Source organism: Ochotona princeps, chromosome 2 (assembly GCF_030435755.1).
Source record: "Ochotona princeps isolate mOchPri1 chromosome 2, mOchPri1.hap1, whole genome shotgun sequence".
Lineage (NCBI taxonomy): Eukaryota > Metazoa > Chordata > Mammalia > Lagomorpha > Ochotonidae > Ochotona > Ochotona princeps.
In genome coordinates this window covers 115,790,638-115,812,758 of record NC_080833.1, presented here as the reverse complement: position 1 = coordinate 115,812,758, position 22,121 = coordinate 115,790,638, and the positions used below count along the sequence as shown (strand labels likewise).

General features: G+C 42.0%; 1 protein-coding gene across 6 annotated transcripts in view; it reads right to left on the bottom strand.

Moving 5' to 3' along the window:
- C2H1orf226 (chromosome 2 C1orf226 homolog) overlaps positions 1–22,121 on the bottom strand; it is a 237,927-nt gene that overhangs the window by 84,581 nt on the left and 131,225 nt on the right. For all 6 annotated transcript variants that reach the window (XM_058660547.1, XM_058660549.1, XM_058660551.1 and 3 more), the window contains one exon: positions 6,163–6,255. In XM_058660547.1, coding sequence (XP_058516530.1) covers positions 6,163–6,255 — 93 coding nt within the window. The remainder of the gene's footprint in view (positions 1–6,162; positions 6,256–22,121) is intronic.

Genomic DNA, 22,121 nt, shown 5'->3' with positions numbered 1-22,121 from the left:
AAAAAAAGACTAGGCTAAGTTCAGGGTTGACATTCACACTCTAGCCCAGTAACTACCGGGATGATCTAGAGACAGTCACTTCTCCTATTCCTCTGTTGCCGTATGTAATCAACCCAGGGGGTCAAACCAGATCCCTTCAATCCTTTAAATTCTACCTCTATAATTGAGTGCCTCCTTTTCTTACCCGAATTAGATCTGAGTTCATGTTGTCCTAGTAACCAAGACTATAGCTTGACAGAAAAATAGTTTCCTTGGAATGAGATATCCCTGACATGCTGTATAGGCTGGAAGGTAAAGGCCCTGTTTGAATTAATTATCTCCTGCAGAATAACCTCTATCTAAAGGAGTTCAATGAGAATCACACATACCCAGAGCGATAATGCTAGTAAAAAGAACCTGCTTGTGATTTCAGCAAGACACACCTTCTTTGAAATGGACTGTGCCATTAATGACACTAGAGATCTTGGGTAAATGGCTCAATCTCCTTTTGCAAAATGAGAAATGAGGATCAGAATGGTACCTACCTCATGCAGTGCTGTAAGGACTTGGGATATGTACAGGACATCAAACAAGGCCTGGAAAACTGTAGGTGCTCCATATGAGTGTTAGCTGTTCGTAGCTATCCACAGTAACACCTCACTATGTCATGCCTTCCATCAGTTTCCCCTATGATCTGCACCTTCCTAAACACCAGTTTTCCCCTATTACTTTCTATCTTCCCAAACACATGTTCTTTGAGAGCAAACATGGTCCCTACATCCTAAAGGAACATCTAATTTCTAACGAGACATAACAGAGTTATATGAGTATCTAACACCATTAAATTAGCAAACATTACTGGAAAAGATTTCTACCTACTATCCTTATGTATGCTACAGTTCCTTGAACCTGTTGGACGTATGATAATTATTTCTTAATGAGAATGATAGAGCTTTTCTAGATTGTTGCCTTAGGGGATGCCAGATAAGTTACTGCTTTCTGAGGGACGCCACATAAAAATGTGGCCTTCAGTAGGGGAAAAAAAAAAAACCCTTGGAAGCTGTTCAAGATTAATTTGTCTTATTCAGGATTCTACTCCCTAGCAAATGGTGTGACAATTCTGGTACAATAATAAATAATGATTATCACATATACAGAGAAGACAATTACTTGTGTTTAGTTGGGAGCTGAAGAAAATGTACTGATTAAGAGGCATCAAAGTAAAGTTAATTATCTCAGTAACTGGTTTTACAGCACAAATTCAACCTAGATTCATGCCAAATTTGAGATTCATTATCTGCTGGCATCAGCTCAAAAACATAGCATTTTTTACATAGCCAAAAAAGATGATTACAATATATTTGGTCACTGTTTATACTAATAGAACGCACGCGAAGATTGGAGGCACCCGAACAGGCCCTGCTGACAGTACTTTCTATCAAAACTGGCAATGTCTGATGAACCCTTTCTACATAAACAAAAGACTCTCATCTACCTTTTTAAAAATAGAAGATGAAAGAGGAAAATGTGATAGTTAAAAGAACAAACTAGACTTCATTATACCCAATCACTAAGTACTTCTTTGTGATTTAATGACACTATCACACACAAATAACGTTCATTCACACAACTACCTAATAGCTACAATTACTGAAAACACACTACATCTGACAGGTGTGCAGGTAAGTGTTAGACTTACAAAGATGGTCTCTGCCCTTAAAAAGTTCACTGGGAGGCAGGGCCTCCTTGCAAAAAACACTTGGCTTTCCATGCAGGACGCACCCCACCACTCACCAGCTGGAGACAGGGTGAAGGCAGAAAGGAGGTGTAATGGCTGCTCTCAGGATATCTGACTTCAGAGGGTTCTCTGTGTCCTTGAGCACTGGGACACAACAATGTGATCTGCTTAGATTCCTCTGGATCTGTTTTTTTTTTTTTTAAAGATTTATTCATTTTATTACAGCCAGATATACACAGAGGAGGAGAGACAGAGAGGAAGATCTTCCGTCCGATGACTCACTCCCCAAGTGAGCCGCAACGAACGGGCTGGTGCGCGCCAATCCGAAGCCGGGAACCTGGAACCTCTTCCAGGTCTCCCACGTGGGTGCAGTGTCCCAATGTTTTGGGCCGTCCTCAACTGCTTTCCCAGGCCACAAGCAGGGAGCTGGATGGGAAGTGGAGCCGCCAGGATTAGAACCGGCGCCCATATGGGATCCCGTTGCTTTCAAGGTGAGGACTTTAGCCACTAGGCCACGCCGCCGGGCCCTGGATCTGTTTTTTTAAAATATATATATATCATATATATAGAGAGAGAGGCTAATAGTTTTCCAAAGACTGATATGTGCCCTGGTGACCTAATAATGTGTCTAAATACAAAAGAAACAACTGCAGAGCTGGAGAGGTTCTATCAATCACCCAATGCAACATTTGACCTTTAAGCTGGAAACCGGAGAGGTAAAATAACTTGTTCAGAGTGGAACCAGGACTAGAACCCAGGTCTCCTCACCTTAGTTGAAGGCTCATCCAACATGACACACTGATCTAGTGAAAAGTAAGACTGTTCAATATTTCAACATTTCTGCCAACCAGCCCAGCATCCCTACTGAATAATCAGTGGGAAATATGTTAAGCTGCTCCTGGTATCACTGCCTTGTAACTGACTGTAAGACATGGTGCATCTACACCCAAAGCTACATTTCGCAAGAGTTCCAGTTTTGCCCTGATCACAATGGCCATCAGGGAAGCTTGCTGATTCTTCCAACTCTTGGGGCGGGGGGGATAGTGCTTTCATGCTCTCATGTCTACTGTTACCACCTCCCACATCTATAAAAAGATAGGGAGTATGAGAGAGGGGCAGAGAGGGAGAGGGAGAGAGAGGGAGGGAGGGAGGGAGGGAGGGAGGGAGAGAGAGAGAGAGAGAGGTGTTGGTTGGCAGCACACTCAGACATTAGAGGCTGTCACATGAGAACAAAATGAGCAAAAAAAGCTGATTACCGCTAACGTACATTCATCTGTCAGAGGCGGTACAGAATGAACACTGTGATTAAAGGCATCTTAGGATCACAGTCACAGCTCTGAAATGGACACCACGCGTGGGTGGAAGAAACAATTTGGGAGACTCCCCTTTCCCAAGCCTGGCACCAGAAAAATCAGACCTAGGGAAAAAGACCTGCCAGATCACCTCTTTTCTAGACCAACAGGAAGGCAAACCCACAATGGAGATTACTGGGATGGAGTTTCAAAGTGAAATCACAAGCTTCACCCAGACTACTTCCAGGAGGTGCTATTCCAGCTCCACCTTCATGGACTTAGTGGGAGGTAGGCAGTATTCTCTCAGGTAATGCCTTGACAAACTGTCACCCTACACATTGGTGATCCAACCTCAGTTTTCTCAGAGGGAGAATGAGGATACCACCACACAGAGTGCATGATACATAAGATTGTTCCCCAGGGATAGGACAACAACGATGCCCACAATGGATGACACCACATGTATAGCATGTTACCCAAACCGAACAGGGGATCACCCCTGTGGACAGCAGGGCTTGAAATGTCATCTAGTTGAAAATGAACAAGAATATGTCAGTCCAAAGCAGGTGTGCCTTGGGTGGTAGGGAGATGGAGGGAAGTCAGAGAACCATAGGAAGAATATGGCAGAAATAGCATCTGCCCAACAAGGCCTCTGCAGGCATGAGTGAACTCATTTACTGTACTGCCAGAAGTCCAGAAACATTCCTGATGCACAGCTTGCCAACTTGATCCATTTCTGTGCCCTCCCAGTACCTCTGCAGCCATGTGCCTTCCTAGGTTGCTTGCCTCCAAAAGAAAATGTGCTCAACAGACTAACAAGAATATCTCCTCTGGGAAACTCTTGGATGTCCTAGAGTGGATTCAGAGACTGCTGGCCTACTTTATTCCTCACCTCTTTTAGGCTTGGTCATTGCGGGTTAGTATCCTAAGACTCAGAACCTCAAAACTGCTGAGCCTGAGTTTCTGGCTATGCAAGGCTGACAGTTCAGTCTCTGACAGTGAGGAGACAACAGCCAATTTCCCTAGGTGACTGGGTATCATAAATGCTGACCAAGAGAGACATAACACAAAGACTGATGAAAGGATGGAGGGATGGCTTTTTAATGAGTGTGAAAGCATCTTGCCACAAGGAAAGGACCTGCAATTGGCAACTGTTGGCTCTGTTGGTACATTAGTGCATGGAGCTTCCAGTTCCCTCACAGGAAGGCCTGAGTCACACAGGACACATGTGACAGAAACCAGTTCCTTGGAATGATGAGCTTGGGTTGCGCTGGTCCATTATTTTCTCTGAGGCTATCTTTGTTCACATTCACAACGTTATTATCCACAGTTGCTTGAACTGGGGCCCTGGGATTTGACAAGCCTTAGCTTGCTTCAGCAACTCTCCTGCTCAGAACTCCTGGGAGGACCACTCGTAAAACTGCCTCATGGCTACACACTGTGTGCATATGTGTAAGGAAGGGAGGACAACTCAGGGGCAAGAGGGAGATGGAACCAAGGTCCCACAGGACAAACTTAATAGACTACTGCAAATGCCTTGCACTTCTCCATGTTGAAGGAACCAGGTCTTTATAAACAGTATATCACAGTCTATTTTTTCCTACACACTTCCAAACTCAGTTATGAAACACTTTCTGGAACAACCTCTAAAGATATTTGGGGAGTATAGCAGAACACATTTGGCTTGGGACTGTTCAGGGATGAAATGGGAAGACTAAAGCCAACTGTAAATTCCCTATCTCTAGAGATGCCCAATCCCACAACTGGATCATCTCTTTTATGAGAAGATTGTAAAGAAGACCTAAGGCCTTGGGCAGGCAAATGACTACTCACTAAGAGCGCCCTCAATCACGAGAGTCTCCAGGTAGCTGCTGTCTATTACTACTCAGTAATGCCTTTGCCATCCATACTTCCACACACTCCACTTCCCAGACTCATCATCTGACTTGGGTTTCACCTGAATTAAGAGCAGTGCAGGTTTGGAACCACAAGAAACTCAAGAGGCTTATGTAGTGCTAGGCTATGGTGTTGCCTTCAGCACTGTAAATCCAAAAAAGTAAAGGCATCAACAGAATCAAGAAACAGAGCAAAACACATGCCTCTCACACCTCCAGGATCTTCTGTCTTTTTGAAAACACATTTCTCCATTGTACTAATCTAACCCAGGTAATGTTAACCAAGCAGTAAATGTTACCCTCCGAGAACACATACAGCACACACAAAACGTACCTGTTCCTGGTACTCTAGTCTCCATTATACCCTTTGCTTATGAGGGTTCATGTGTACAGTTGTTGCTCTATACATCTTAATTTTTGTATTATGTATGAAGGTTGGCTTGTATCACAGAGAACATGGTATTTGTCCTTTTGAGACTGACTTATTTCACTAAATGTAAGGACTAGTGTAAAGTACAGGGGATATGACAGAGGGGCGAAAAAGAGGGAGGGGTGGGGGAACGAAGGATGAGGGGAAACCTTATACTTACATAAAACAATACAATGGAAAGCAAAAAAAAAAAAAAGATGAAAAACTAGGTGTTTAAATCACCTGTGTTCACTTGCTGGTCTCACCCAACCCAGGGAATGGTTCACTAAATGGCTAATTCCTCCCTCCACTGCACTCCATGCTTGCTGTGTCCCACCCTTCCCTACACTGAAAAGCTGTGGATGATGTATTTAAATACAGGCTATGGCAGCAGCATGTATACCACGAGTGCACAGAACACACTATGGGGGCTACTTGGCAGTGGCAGTAGGATTGAGGATTATTCCAGTGGGGGCACCTGCTGAGGGAGCCTCCTCATGTCCGCTCCCCCACCAAATCCAGTGATAATTATTGCTTAAATTGGAACTACTTCCCCAAGATTGAGATGTAAAGGTAAGGATATCAGAATGGGAAAGGTGGAATGCAAGGATGACAGATGACCCATCATCCATCATCTGTGGTGTGGATGCCAGAACTGACTGAGCAACCACCTGACCAAGTCTCTGGAACCTGTCTTACCCTTGCTTTACTATACCCTCTGTTCATCAAAACAGAAGACCTCACCATAGAAGCAGGTTATTCTGTCAAGAGAGTAGCCTGGGAGAAAAAGGTATCCCATATCTATCCTCCCTGCTTCCCTCTCCACCACAGTTATTCAAAGTTACTTACCTTTTTCTTCTTCTTCAGAATCACCTTGACACCATCTACTGAAACCATAATGCTTACTTTCTTTTTCTTGATATTCTTGGCTTTAAACTCATACTGCAGGAGAGAAGAGAACAAAGAAGCATAATCAGATTAGATCAGTGTATCTAAACACCCCCTTGCCAATCTGTGACCTGGAAAAGAGGGCATTGGAAAATAGAGTGGGCATAGTTCCTGAATGGGAGATGTTCGGAGGGTGTAAAGTCAAGTAGTGTCAGCCGGGAGGGCTCAGATAATCTGGGTTAGAACAAAGACTCAAAACATTCATCAATTCCTCCACTCAGCCATCAAGCAGCATCACAGAAATGGACCTAATTCATGTTAGCTGGGAAAAAGCATCTCGATAATCTCATCACTACATCAGACACATTCTTCAATACCTCTTGGTACTACCTGATGACTTTCACTACCAGGCAAGCATTTCTTGTGTATAACCAGAAGCTGTCACAACTCAACTTCATGATCAGTGAAGGCTAAGAAGAACTGGGTCCCATTTTGTGGTGAGAGATTTCTACATGCTAAAAGATATTTATGAATTTTTCTTATTTAAAGAGTTATTTATTCTTATTGCAAAGCCAGATATACAGAGAAGAGGAGAGACAGAGAGGAAGATCTTCTGCCCGAGATTCACTCCCCAAGTGGCCGCCATGGCTGGAGCTAAGCCGATCCAAAGCCAGGAGCCCAGAGCCTCTTCTGGGTCTTCCACATCGGTGCAGGATCCCAAGGCTTTGGGTCATCCTCTACTGATTTCCCAGTCCACAAGCAGGGAGCTGGATGGGAAGCAGAGCCACTGAGGTTAGTACCAGCACCCATATGGGATCCGGCACATTCAAGGCAAAGACTTTAGCTTCTAGGCTACTGTGCTGGGCCTGATATTTATGAATTCTAACTTATCTTCTATGAGTTCCCAAAGCCTTTATCGATGGATAGATCTCCACAGCTACCCACATCCATATCAGTCCCAAGATTTGGGAACAAAAGATATTCCAGAAAAGATCTGAACAGTGAGTTAGAATAGAGGGCACTGCCTCCCAACAACTGAAATTTGGACTCAGACCCTTCACTGCTGAAGCACATTTGCCTCATCCTCAATCCCAGATCTGTTACATCTGTCTATTCACAGCCATTCCATTTTATATATTTCATTTCATTGTTACATTGTTTACATAGTACACCGATGTGGGGAGGGTGGAGACGTGGAAGAAGGTGGGTTGGGCAAATGTTTCCAATTGTTTTCTTTTTCTCCTATATCTGCAGGAGAGGGGGATGGGAAGGGGCACTCCTTGCTACCAACATGTAGCCATTTTGTACACAAGTGTAGCTATGCATAATGGATGGCATTATTCTATGTTCTCCTCTAGTTAACTTCACCATTTCCATGTAGCTCCTACCATCTAGAAAACTGACCTAGAGAACTCTCTAATCTAACATCCAGGCCACAGATCAACAAACAAGTAGCACAAGAACCCCAAATCAATCCAGAGACCCTCTTCTCCAGGATCTTCTATACTCAAGACTGGCTCCTACTACACCATCCATCAGGCCTTGCAAGAGGAACCCAGTTCTTTGTCTATGCACTTGAAATTCCACCATTTCTTCAGTTAAATGTAAAACAGTCCATGTAAACAAGATGAGAGGAGTAAACTTTTGACAACCTCATTAGAAATCTGGAAACTTCTCTTGACCATGTGTCTTAGTAGTTGGATAACTCAGGGATTCCATCTAAACTATACCTTGCACTAAAATCTCAGTGTCACACAGGATTGGTGTTGATGCTCTGTGACTGTCTTACTCTTTGGGAAGGCATAGCCTTGCCAATGGAAGTGAAATACCTTTCTTTATATCCTCAGGGCAAATCCTGGTTCATAGCTGATTTGAGTATCTGGGTACTGTAATCTCAATCATGTCCTAGTCTTGTGGTCACTCCCCATCTCCATTCACATTGCTCTATGAACCATTCTCCTTTTCATTAAACGGTCCTGGAAGAATGAAACATAGAAGCAAAGATATGGGAGAAGGGAAAAGCTGTAGCCCAGGAACCCAAGGTCCACTAAGAGTAAACAGTAAGGAGAATGAGAGGCATATTGGAGAATGCTCAGGAGACCAGGGTTTTCTACTGCAGTTGGCTGGATGGGGCCCAAGCCATTCTGAGCCCACAAATTCCTGTAAGCCAAAGGTAGGTCTAATTGGCATGCGCCTGGGACATGGTTCCAACTCAGTGTGTCCCTGTGATGGTAGCATTCTGCTCACACAGACAGATGAACTGAGAAGAACTCCAGGAGGAAGAACTGACGGGATCACTTACAAGGCAACTGACTTTGGCCTTATGGCTTCTAGAGAGGTACAGCAGCTACACTTCCATTTCCTGACCATGCCTGCATGTACCTCTTCACTTGGGCTTTAATAAACACATCCATCCAGCTGGGCCTCCCTTCTAAACAAGTCACTGAATCAGGATTCCTTTTACCAGCCAAAGGAGTGTAGAAGGATGCATTCTGATGAACTCAGACGGATGTTAACAGTCCTGGAAACCACAGAAGGACAATGCCTGTCCTAAACACATCACCTATTTTACTATTGTCTTTGATCAGTCTGGGTAGGCTGTGTTCACATGTCCTATATATTTTTTGTCTTTCCTCTAGCAACAAAATTAAACCCAAAGCATTATGTACCACCCTCTGCATGGCTACACTGTCATTCTCTACAGCTCTGTTTCCAGAAACCACTATGTCTACCAAGCCAAACGCTTAAATATGAATTTCCAGACGAAATCTCTGGGGCTTTTATTTAATCAAGATCCCTCCCTCACCCAACCTTGCACAAGGTGCCCAGTTAACATCTTTGCTTGTGCATCCAAAACCTTAATTATTTCTACAGTTATTGTTTTGACAAGTTTGGTCATGCCTTTCAATACCTTCATCTTAAGAACTCAAAATGCAATTAAAGGTTCTCGTTGTAACTGGAAAGCAGACTCTAATTTGATTTCTGTATACACATTCTCTGGTGGCTCTTACAGGGTCTGTGAGCATGGTGACCACAACGAAAAGCATTATCAAGTTTTCTCTCAGAATTTCAATGACAATGACAACACAGGTATTTCCTAAAACAGCTGGTGGAAATGTGCCTCAAAATGAAGAACAACAACTGTGGCTGGAAACAGGCCTTCAGGTCCTGTTACAGCTGTCAGTTCCACCTAAGTGTTTATAAAGGGCTCTTGGGTTGGACATACTCTGCATCTACTCCACCTGTCTGCCAGCCACACATCCCAGACCCTTTCAACCAGAGAATTAGAATTAAACTGCAGTTCTGTTGGAAACTATGGAAATGCAGAGTCTGAAAATGATTCAATATTTATTATCACTAAGCCATCTGTTTATATGACAGTTACACTTCACTTGGACAACTATTATTATAATCCTGGGGTGGGAGAGGGTAAGAGAATGGATTTGGAAACAGGGAAGTATGGAGTAACTAGGGGATCAGAGAAGAGAAGGGCCTCTTAGGGGCAAGTCCTCCTTCAGCTCACACTGTGCTGCTCCAAATGGAACAGACCTCCACCGACAGGCATGCTCAGAAGGAAGCATCTGTGTTCCAGAGGACAGGAATCCAATCTGTTCAGGCTCTGCCAGGGGCTGAAGAACAAACAGGACTGCTGCTGATACCATCTGTGGCACAGACCAGCGTCCCACAAAGTCCTTGCCAGTCCAGGAGTATGTGCCAGCAGACCTGGCCCTGACCCTACCCCAGTGTGGCCAAGCTGATCTAATATCTTTTTTTTTTCAGTCAGAACACCCCTTTTTTCCCCTGCTCCCCAGATGAAGCAGCCAGGTGAAGCCTTGCAGATCTAACCTTTTAGAGAATGAAACAATGCAAATCTTGGGAAAGATGGAAAGGAAGTGTTTGGGGTTCATCACCAGATCTTTGGGACTTTATATTGCAACAACAGCCTCGAAACGTAGTGTGCTATGCCATTCAGTGAGTCCAGGACAGGGAAACTGAGTAGAGAAGCCAGCAAGGGCCAGGAGTAAATACTCAACAAGTGACATGAGTAAGAATATTGGCTGCTGCTCAGGCAGCTGCTTCCACACCAGCAGTCTGGTTTGTGAACCTCTCCTGACCCTGACTGCCAAAATGGCTTCCTAGCCCCATATGTCTCAGTCTAGTCCCAGGAAATCCAAGAAGGAGAAACAGGGAATCCATAGCAGTGACACAACTGATTCAGCAAAGGGCATAGCCCAGTCCTGGGCTTGACGCTGCACTGCAGAAAAAGAAGTAACAGGGAGTTCCTCAGATCCAGAAGAAAGACAAGTGCTATCAGATGTATACCACATACTTAATCTATTCTTATCACAACAAGTAGTCTCCTGAATGATCCCAATAGCTGATTTTTAACATATTATATATATACATATACGTGTGTGTATGTGTGTGTGTGTGTAATTTCTTTTCAATAAAAACAGGAACCTTGGTTCCTAAGTTACCATGGCTACAAATCACCTGGTCAGTGACATATTCTCTCACCTGCCTTACAGGTGACTGTTCCATCATTCTTTTTTAAAGATTTGTTTTTATGGAAAGATTTACAGAGAGAAGGAGAAAGATCTTTCATCCATTGATTCACTCCCCACATGGCTGCAACAGCTGCAGCTGAGCTGATCTGAAGCCAGGAGCTTCTTCCAGGTCTCCCATGTGGGTTCAGGGTCCCAAGGCCTTGGGCCATCCTTTACTTCTTTCCCAGGCCACCAGCTTGGAGCTGGAAGGGAAGTGGAGCAACTGGGACATGAACCAGCACCCATAGGGGATCGTGGCACATTTAAGGCAAGGACTATAGCCACTAGGCTACTGTACTGGGCCCTGTTCCATCATTCTTATCTATCAAATTCATTTTGCCCAACTCCTTCCCACTGCTACAATGCCAAGGTATTTAGAGGCAGCCTCAACAAGAGGAGCGGAATCAGTTTGCAGAAGCCAATAGTAACCATCCCTGCTCTGCAAGTGTTTGGCTTACATTTGCCTATGTTTGCTACCTTTTCAGAGGAGTGTTTGTGTCTTTGCTTCTTGTAAATGATCATATGAACTTTACAAGTATCTGCTGACATGGCCACTGGGCATTTTAATTGTTCTGCTTGTGATCTTGGTTTCATGAGTGAGAGCTCACCTCCACAACAAAATCATAAGCACCTCAACCAAAAGGGCTGTCTTATAAAGGATTTATGAAAATTCTGTTTTGTATTACTGAGAATTTAATAAAGTAAATATACATACACACGTTCATCGCAGCATTATTCACAACAGTCCAAATGTAGAAACAACCCAAGTGTCCATCAGTGGCTAAACAGATAAGATGTAGTACATATATTCTACATTCCAGTAAAACGCAATGGAATATTTCCCAGCCCTGAATATGACAGAAGTCCCCTTTACCTGTTACAACATGGATGAACTTTGAAGAAATTATATTACGCTGGGCCCGGCGGCGTGGCCTAGAGACTAAAGTCCTCACCTTAAACGCCCCGGGATCCCATATGGGCACCAGTTCTAATCCCGGCAGCTCCACTTTCCATCCAGCTCCCTGTTTGTGGCCTGGGAAAGCAGTCGAGGACGGCCCAATGCTTTGGGACCCTGCACCTGTGTGGGAGACCCAGAGAAGGTTCCTGGTTCCCGGCTTAGGATCGGCGCAGCACCGGCCGTTGCGGCTCACTTGGGGAGTGAATCATCGGATGGAAGATCTTCCTCTCTGTCTCTCCTCCTCTGTATATCTGACTTTGTAATAAAATAAATAAATCTTTAAAAAAAAAGAAATTATATTACATGAAGTAAGACAAACACTGCAGATGTCTATTCATATAAAATTAGCCAAATCTATAGAGAAAAAAGTGAAAAGCTGCTGGTAGAGGGCAGCAGCTGGTAGAAAGGCAAGTTGTTCAATAGTATAGAGCCTCAGTTTTTCAAAATGAAAAATTCTGGAGACAGAAGGAAGTGACTGTTGTACAACAGTTGGATTTGCATAATGCCACTGACCTATGCACTCAAAAATGGTAAATTGTAAGTTATGTATATCTTACCACAATAAGATGTTTAAAATCTGAAAACACTGCATAACAAATATATTTCTCTCATGCATGGAAACTCCACTTTCATTCTGCTTACAAGAGGATATTTCTGTAACTCCCACACATGCAAGCTAAACAAGGCACACATTTCTATACTCCCATGTAACTACATTTGCTATTCCCTATGTCTAGGAGGCCCTCCATGTACCATCTGCTCAGAGAATATTCTTGAAATGTTTGTTTAGACTCCTCCAGAGTGAAGCCTCCCAGGTCAAGCATCTCTTCCCATATCCTCCCACATAGTTGTTCCATCAACCCGGTGATTGCAGCAATCTGCAACATCACTCACCATGGATTGGTTGAATATTTACTTCCCCAATATGCCACCCTCCTCCTAGAGATCAAGAAATATGACTTACACATATTTGTACCCAATAAAATAGCACTAGGACTTAGCAGCTGATAAAGGGACGCCACAAAAAGTAATGATCACAGTTGGTGTTGGTTATTCACAGAGTCTAAGGAGAGAGTGAAGGAAGCCTTCTAGAAGTCAGTCAGCAATTTAAGTTATCCAAACTTGGATTTTTTTTCCCCATGATACAAGGGATATTAGAAGATCTGATTTTTTTAATGGTTTATATTTTAAAACATGACACTAGGCACATATCCATGCTCAATACACATGTTTTAATGAAATGAAATCATCTTTAGCTGCCACTATCAGTCAAGGCTCTTCACAATATGTGAGAAGTAATGAATAAGAGGATGATCTCATGCATGATTTTCTTTTCCCTATGTTACCCAGCTTCCCAAACTTCCAACTCCTGAACCTGTGGAACTGGAGAACATGGACCCAGGAGCCACAGAAGTCTTTCCCACTGGTGTGCAGGTCAATGATTTGCTGGTGTTGGTTTACATGAAATTTCAGAAATTCTGTCAAGACCAAGACCAAAGTTGGTCCTGAATTCAAATTCTAGACTATGAGGATCCTTGGAGAAAAACACATTTCCCATCAATATCCTTCAATCCCAGTATAGCTAATTTAGGAACATATTACTAAAAAATCACTATAATGCACAAAATGCTTGAAAGGGATCAGAGGGATTACTTTTTAAAAAGAAACATTATTCTTTATTGATATTCAAATAAAAAATGGAGATAAAGTATTGAGAATGGAGATGAAGTATTACCCAACTCTTCAAACCAAGGACATCTACGTTTTTTTTTGTTTATTTATTTTTTTGACATCCAAGTTTTAAATCCCATTTGGGATACTTGGTTTGCAAAAGGCAGAATTCCAGGCCTCAGATATGCTAATTCAGCAAATCTGGAGTAGAGTCACAAGTTGGTTTGCTTTTTTTTTAATATTCCAAAGTGCTAATAGCAATTATCTTTTTGTTTTGTTTTTAATGCAAGTATTAATATAGATTATACCATTCAGAAACACTACTTTGAGCCATGAACACATATTATATAGAAGAACTATCTTAGTTGAAATCAATGTCTTGATCATATACATACTAATTTTAAGTATAGCTATTTTTAAGACAATTAAAATAGAGCATTATGAAAGTGCCTCTCCTTCTTGTGGTTATCCACTTTCTAGACACAGGCTGCTAAAATCACCACTATTTTGTCAGAAGAATTCTTTTAGGTGGTAGGGAGCTTGTGTCTACGCATTATGTTTAATACATTTTCTGTGTCTGAAATATCTAACCAAAAACCTGTAGAATAATTCCTGTGTTTGAGACACTTAGGATTACAGATGTTGGCCAAGTTCTACATCTTACAACTGGAGAAGCCAGTGCCAAAGTCTTTAGCAAGAAATCTAAGCCTGGAACACCCATCTCCTGATTCTTCACTCTCTGCTCAACAACTCTTCACATTGCTCAACAACTCTTTCACTCTGTCCCCAGATCCTAGCTCTAGGGTAAAAAGTTATTAATCTATTCCAAACATATTTAATGAGATGTTTGGTAGGAAAGTAATATCAGTCTTTTCAGGCTTCTCAATGGAAAAGTTTATACTCTTTTCCCCACCCCCTGTCACATGCAATCACACAAAGTCTTTTTTTTTTTTAACCAGTAAAGGAGAGATTTTTATTAGGAAGGTTTTAAAACAATAAACTCCTAACTAAAATGTGGTACTTATCTTTTTTTTTTATTATTCATTGATTACATTGTATTATGTGATACAGTTTCATAGGTACTGGGATTCTCCCCACCCCTCCCCGCACCCTCCCCCCATGGTGGATTCCTCCACCTTGTTGCATAACTGCAGTTCAAGTTCAGTTGAGATACCACATGTTTGCCTTAATTTAAGATGATACGATGTCATGTAAAACATGTTATTTTATGTATGTTATGTTATACGTTGTGTATAAACTAAAATTGAAATGTCAATGAGGTGACCACAGAATGTGGTTAAGAAATCGCATTTGTTTTCAACATATTGGTTACTCAATACTATATCAATTAATTCCACAATGAAGTTAATTATTGCGGAGGGTATGTTGGCGCTTTTAATTGATCGGGATGATACTCTGCTGGTTCTGCCCTCGGACCAGACAGGGTCTCCCCAAGAAGCTGAGGAACTTGATTAGACTATAAGATGTTGGACTCTATGTTTAGTTTATGCTTTCAAGGAGGGAATCTCAATCACACAAAGTCTTTCACACGCTAATCACACTGCATGCCCTCATTTTGTTCATGGCTCCCTACCATATTCCACACCCATGTGCATACATTAATAACCTGGAAAGAGTAAGTACACAGTACCAACAAGGTAAGAAAAGCATAGTAAAAGGACTGTTTGGAATGTAAGCAGGACTTCAAGGAAGGGAATATTCAGGTCTGATGTTGTTAGGGAACACTGAAAAGGAGACAGAGAGATTTGTTCAAACACAGCTGTTCTGTGGGAGGCAGGCACTTTCCCAGCACTGTGACAGGGAGCAAATTAAACAGGCCCTGGGATGGAAGATGGTAACAGCAAGTGCAGGCAACCTCGGCTACGTACTCAGGGGAGCCCCTAAGTGACGGCTGCTCCCTGTAGAGAGAAAACAAGACAGGGCCTGGAATACAGTCATCACTTTATCCTGACAGGGAGCATGTTGACAGGTCATAGGGAGCTGAACAACAACTCAAATGATTAAGGGACTTGAATGGGTGATTTATGAAGCAAGATAAGTACCCCCACTAATAATCCACTGCTTTGAGTTTGCTTTCTTTCTTCTGTCTCTCACTGTACATTAAAAGCAAGTTCAGTTGTTTCTCAGGATCCTTAGAGGATTGGTTCCAGGAACCCCCTCAGATGCCAAAATCCCTGAATGTTAAAGTGCTTTCTATAAAATGGTGCAGCATTGACTATAACCCACACAAACCCTCCTGTAGACTGTAAGTCATCTCTAGGTTACTTGCATTATCTAATGCAATGGAAACACTATGTAAACAGTGCGGATACTTTCACTGGATTGTTCGAGAAAGATGAGAAGAAAAAATATACATGGTCAGCACAGATGTCTTTTTTTATTATTTCTGATGCACAGTGATGGATTCTGCAGATGCTCAGTGACGCTGGAATCTTTGCCTCCTCTTCAGTAAAAACAGAAGTAGAAGTGGATGACAAACCAAACATACGGCTAGTTAAACCCAAGTATAGTCAATTCTATCATTCTCCCCTAGTACCTAGCCCAGATTTTCCTTGAAATAATCAACACAGTACACAAGTAAGAAAATAGGGGCACAAAAAATTATCTTCCCAAGGTGTGGGGTGAGAGATACTATTTGTAGTACATGATGCATATCAACAAACCTGAACATATAAATAGAATAAGTATTTAGCAGAGTCATGAACCAAAGACTTAGGGTTTTCTTCTTGAGGTCAAACATGGTTTCCAGACCATGAATGAATCTTTCTATCTTTCTAAGGCCCAATTTTCCTCTCTTTAGAAGAAGACAGTCCATCACAATTCATAAGCTCCTGGCCCCTCTATGCACAAACACACGTCCCACACTCACTGTCAGGCTAGAGGAAACGATTCCTGTGAAGTGCTGGGAATTCCTCTGAAGACACTGCACTGAACAGCAATGCTATCTCACAAGGAGCATTTGCACTCTTGGCTTTGTGGCTTTGTGCAAGTGACTTGACTTCTCTGAATATCAACATGCAATTCTATCACACGAAGAGCCTGAGATCCTTCCCTGCATTAAAGATGACTCAATGTAACACAACCTTCACAGCCCTTGTAGGAAGAGTTAAATGAGCACAACCACTTAAGGAAGGCAGGGGAAGAGAGACAGCAACAAAGAACTGAAGGGGTTTGCTGAGATCAGACCTGAGAAACAAGAGAAAGGGGTGGAAAGGAAAGGATGCAAAGAGAGTAGGGAGGATTTGGATTTCGAAAAGAACCTAATAGAGCATTGTGCACAGAGTGGGAAGGAGGGGCAGGCATTTGGTCCAGCAGTTAGTTTGCTGCCTGGGATGCCTATATTCTACATTAGGGCAGCTGTATTGAAGTCGTGACTCTGCTCATGTGTACCTTGGGAAGGAATAGGTGATGGTTCAAGTACTTGGGTCCTGGCCTACCAAATGGAAGACCTGGGTTGGATTCCCAGCTCTGGCTCCAGCCCAGCCCCAGATGTTGTGGGCATGTGGAGAGTGTACCAGCAGATGGGAACATATTGTTACTCTCTCCCTTTGCCTTTCAAATACATATATATTATATATATTATCATATATATATTATATATATAATTTTTTCTTTAAGTAGGATAAAGTTTCATTCTTAAGACTTTTTAAAAAAATGAAGAGAGAGACAGATATTAAATGTAAATCTTGGCACCAGCACCGAGAATTTAGAAAAGAAGATACATTGGAATGAGCCATCTTAGACAAACCAGGAACATATATCGAGCACTTGATTACAAGAACAAAGAAAATGTGCAATAAAATCACTGAGTAAACTAAGGAAATGACTTCTACATCCTATTCCCAGAAAACAAAACAAAAAAACAGCAATGCTTTCAACACAAAGGGCCCAGGTGAACACCACGATGTGTGTAATATGCTGAAAATATCCACTTAGCACCAGAAAATCAAGGGATAGGAGTCAGAAGGCAGTTTAGAAGTCATGTAGTCATTCACAGGGCACTCCTTTTCTGAGCATCTCCCAAGTTCCTGAACCACTGAATCTTCTCTGATAAGCTCAGGGTGAGCTTAGACTTGGCTCACAGCAATAAAGAGATCAAAGAATGGTTTTGGAAAACCTTGGCTGTCTTTCATCCCCAGGGTCACAAGAGTTCCAGATTTCAGGGCATGATGTGAAGGGCCACAGCATGCAGAATGATAGTCCCAATGAATGTTCACAGGATGTAAAAGAAGAGATGGTCAAGAAAGTAATCCTAAGGAAATAGCAAGGAAACTCTTGGCAGAGGAGGAAGAATGTAATATAATCAGATTGGAAAGTCCCTACAAGTGACAGAATTTTCTTTGTTGAAGCAATCATTTAGCAGCTGTGTCTGTTAGTATGCTTAATGACGATACAAAAATCTACTGCCAGAGCCTCCACTTACATGACCATGATTCTCTGAAGCAGAGCCTCTCAAACTTAGGGTTCATGAGAATTACCTGAAGACCTTGTTAAATTATACACTCTGCAGGTCTAGAAAGTTAGAGGGTCTTCATTTTTCATAAGGTCTCAGATGGAGCTGACATTATTGGACTGTGGACCACACTGCAGGTAGCCAGGCTATATACAGAGCCAGCAGGCATAAATCCAAAAGGCTTTCAGACACATGCACTGTTTAAATAAATGGTCTCTAAGGCTTTTTTCCATGCTAACATTGATTCCTACCAAATAAACATTCTGAATTACACAAAGATTGAGACACTATTTTTCAGATATAACTAGCAAAAATCAAACCCTACAACACAAATGATAAACTCTTAATACATGGGTCTAATACATAAATAATAAGAAAAAAATCCACCGTATCCAGAATACAAGTTGCCAGAATTGAAGGAATCTAAAGACTTAATGACCTCTTCCAAGACATGATAATGACCAACTGTCAGTAGATGGCAACATTTCCCTGGGCTTCAAGTGAAACAGCCTAGCTGTCCACTGGAACCATAAGAAAAATTTGAAAATTAAACACTGTTATCAAAAAGGAAAATAAAATACCAAAACAAACAAACAAAAACCCCACTGTTATCTATCTGGATTACAATCCCAGGAATGTGGGTTGGATTGGTGAAGCCTGTATATTGAGTCTTTTCCTGATTTCCAAAGTGATTCTAAAGCATAGCCAGGCTGTAGCCCAAGAAATAAAAGTCTCAGAAACCAGAGGTAAGAGGTCAGTGTTGACCATCAACTGTCCAGTTCCCTGTATATCCCCATCTGCTACCAGAGATGTCAGCACAGAATCTCCAATCCACTTCATCTTCTCTTTAAGTCCATCACCCATAAATTACTCCAAGGTTGCACCAGGCTCAATGTCCTCCAAATTCCTAGGACAAGCAATGATCCTAGGCAGAAAACACACTAATATCCTTTATTTCTACAAGATTCATCTTAAACCACTGCAAAACTCCCTACCCTAACTCATCCATGGCATCAGCTCCAACTTCAGGGACCAGCGACATTCTGTCTGCTAAAGGAAAGATAGAAAATACCTTATGCTTTGAGGGCCAAGTGCTCTCCATTGTGATTATGCAACTCTGCTACCACAAACAAAAGTACTCACAGAACGAATGAAAGTGGCAATGATCTAATGAAACTTTATTTATAAAAATAAGTAGTGGGTGCATTTGATTGCCATGTTTGCCACATACTGGTTTATCTCATCTGAGTTCTCTCCGTCAGAATTTGATATCATGCGCAGCTACCAAGCACAGTTACTGTGATCACTACCATGAAGAGAATGAAACTAGTGCCTAGAGAACAGAACGCACAGGGGGTTTCAGCAAGCACATGAGATTTGAGCAAGGGCCTGAAGCACAGTAAACAAAGATGAAGACAGGGGAGGAAGCCCCCACTAAGAGCTGCACACTCCCCAGACATTTCTGACATGGGACCTAATCCTGGAATTTCTTTCCTACAAAACAACAATCTGTGATCTGAGGTAGCTTTTCTGCAACCCCATGGAAATGCCAAGTCAAACTTATTAGGGAAAAAGAACGAACTACTGAGCATGCAATGTGATCAAAAGGCTAAACCACAGAGCACTGACATTCACACTGGACACAAAAATTAATTAAAACTATAAAACTTTTTAAAAGAAAACAAGGACAACATTTTCACAGTCTGGAGTTTCACAACATCCTTACACATGGTACAAAAAACAATCCATCCAAGTAGAAAATGCCTAAACTGGACTAGATCAAAATTAAAGACATGTGTTCTGTAGAAGCCAGTTGTTCTTTAATTGTATGAATTTTATTTTTGATAATTTTTGCATATTTGGTTAGGGTGCGAAGGGTCAAGGGCTAGAGGAAAGTGGGTGAGACCATTGTTTTCACATTTTTTTTTTCCTTTCTGTATCTGAATGAGGGGGGAAGGGATAAGTGGAGAAACCACACCCAACCTCCCAACCATTCCAAGATCCCCAATGTGGGGCACGCCTGAAGGGTTCTGCTCAAGTGGTGTTGACAGTTCAACAGCTTTGTATTGCTGCCAATCTTGCACTCCAATCACAATGAAATCTCTCCATGGAAGCCAGTTTTAAGTGAATGAAATACAAGATATAGACTGGGAGAAAACATTTGAAGAGTGTACATAAGACAAAAGTTTATATTCAAAACATATAAACATCTCGCACAACAGCTCAAGTAAAAAACAGCCCAAAGACTCCAAGAGAAATTCGTCAGATTTGGAAAGTGGTTAAGTACAAGAAATGAAGCATACAGAATCTGGTGGATGGTTTGGGAGAGACTCCTACTTGGGAAAGCAGGTTGAAAAAGTATCCCTGCCCATTGGAACATTCCTACCTCTGGAGTCTCAGGACCCCCTGGAGCATGTTCAGACCTGCTTACAGCTCCCCAAGACAAGGGGTTATGCACCCAAGTCTGGAATAACCAACACCCACAGAAAACAGTATCATCAGCGCTTTGAGAAATCCAGGTTAAAACCACAATGGCATCCCACTGCAAACAGAACAGTAAAAGAAGAAATAACCCCAGCAAACACTGAGAAGGACTGCCAAGTGACTGGGCCTCTTAGACATTACTGAAGGAATGTGAAATGGCACACAAGGCAGAGAACTGTTTAGCAATTTCTTACCAAGTTAAACATGCACTTATTGTATGACTCAGCAATACCTCACCTAGGCGTTTACCATTCAGAAATAAGAATCTATCTTCCAAGCACATGAATGCTTAACAACTGTATTTGTAATCACCAAAATCAGAAACAAATATTCTTCTACAAACTGAATGAATAAGCATAAGACAGCTGGCCTATATAGCAAAATAGTACTCAAAAAGGAAAACATACAGTTTTATGATATACGGTATTGCTACATAAAATGAATGAGTTGAAATGTAAAAACAAAGGCTTGCAGTGAATTAGAGCATCCCATATCAGAACACAGCTCAAATCTGGCTGTTTCACTTTCCATTTAGCTCCCGGCTAATGCACTGTGAAAGCAGAAGATGATGGCCCAAGTTCTTGGGCCTATGACACTTAAGTGAGAGACCCCAGGGGGGTTCCAACCTCCTGGCTTCTGTCTGGCCCATGTCTGACTATTTTGGCAATATGCAGATGTGTGTTTGTGTGTATGTATATGTGTGTGAATCTACTTTTTAAATAACTACATTTAAACACAAATAATAAGAAGGAATGAACTATAGCTACAAAGCATGTAGTTCAAAGGCATTATGCCAAATGAAATAATCCAATCTCAAAAGATTACAAATTGCTATGATTATAGCTCAATGAAATTCTCCTGAAGACAAAGCTATAGGAAGAGAACAGATGGGTAATTACCAAGGATCAGAGTAGGGAGCGGGAAAGCACCATGGAAACTTTAGGAGTGACAGAAAAGCTCTATATCCTGATAATGGAGCTGGTTATATGAATCTAATAGAGATTAAAATTCATAAGACTATAGTCCCCCAAACCAACTTCACCATGTGTTAATTTTAAAAATGAAATCCTTTGGGCTGAATGAAACATCAGGATGGAGAGCGATTCCTGAGGTCTTCCTCCTCCTCAGGATACTGCTGACCTCCAGATGAGCACAGAGTGAACATGAAGAGCACTCTCCCCACCACAGTATGAATTAGGATGACAGTTCTGGATTTGTGCCTCCTAAGCCAAGGGCAGGAGCTTCCAAAGTTGCTCTATAATACAATTCAGGAGCCTTACAGTGGCTTAAAAAGATGTGGGGAAGTCTACACAGCACAGAGTCCCCTTCAGCCTTACACCAGCCAGTTCAGACACTGGCGAGATCATTGGGCAATGGCACCCTGAAGGTCATCCAAGTGTTATGCTACCAAGCTGTGATCAACTCTCTCTGGTCACTATTCCACTGCCGGAAGGACATCCTGTTTTCTCAGGGAATTGGAGCTATGCATGGGCATATTACTATGGGCCATGAAGCTCAAAATACATAACTCTAACATCACAATGGGTAGAATTAACTTCAGCCTAGGACATGAGTCTCATCACAGTTTCAGTTCTCCTAGTCACAGCAACACTAAACTGACAACCTCGTTAATTTCTCAACATCTGCCACCTTGCTGAGTATACAGCAAAGAAAAAGCTCACTTACATGCAACTTAGATACAAGGACCAACTTAATATTAAACATACTCCTAGCCAGCGGAGGTGAGTCTCTCAGAGCAGCAGATGATATCATCCAGTGATTCCCC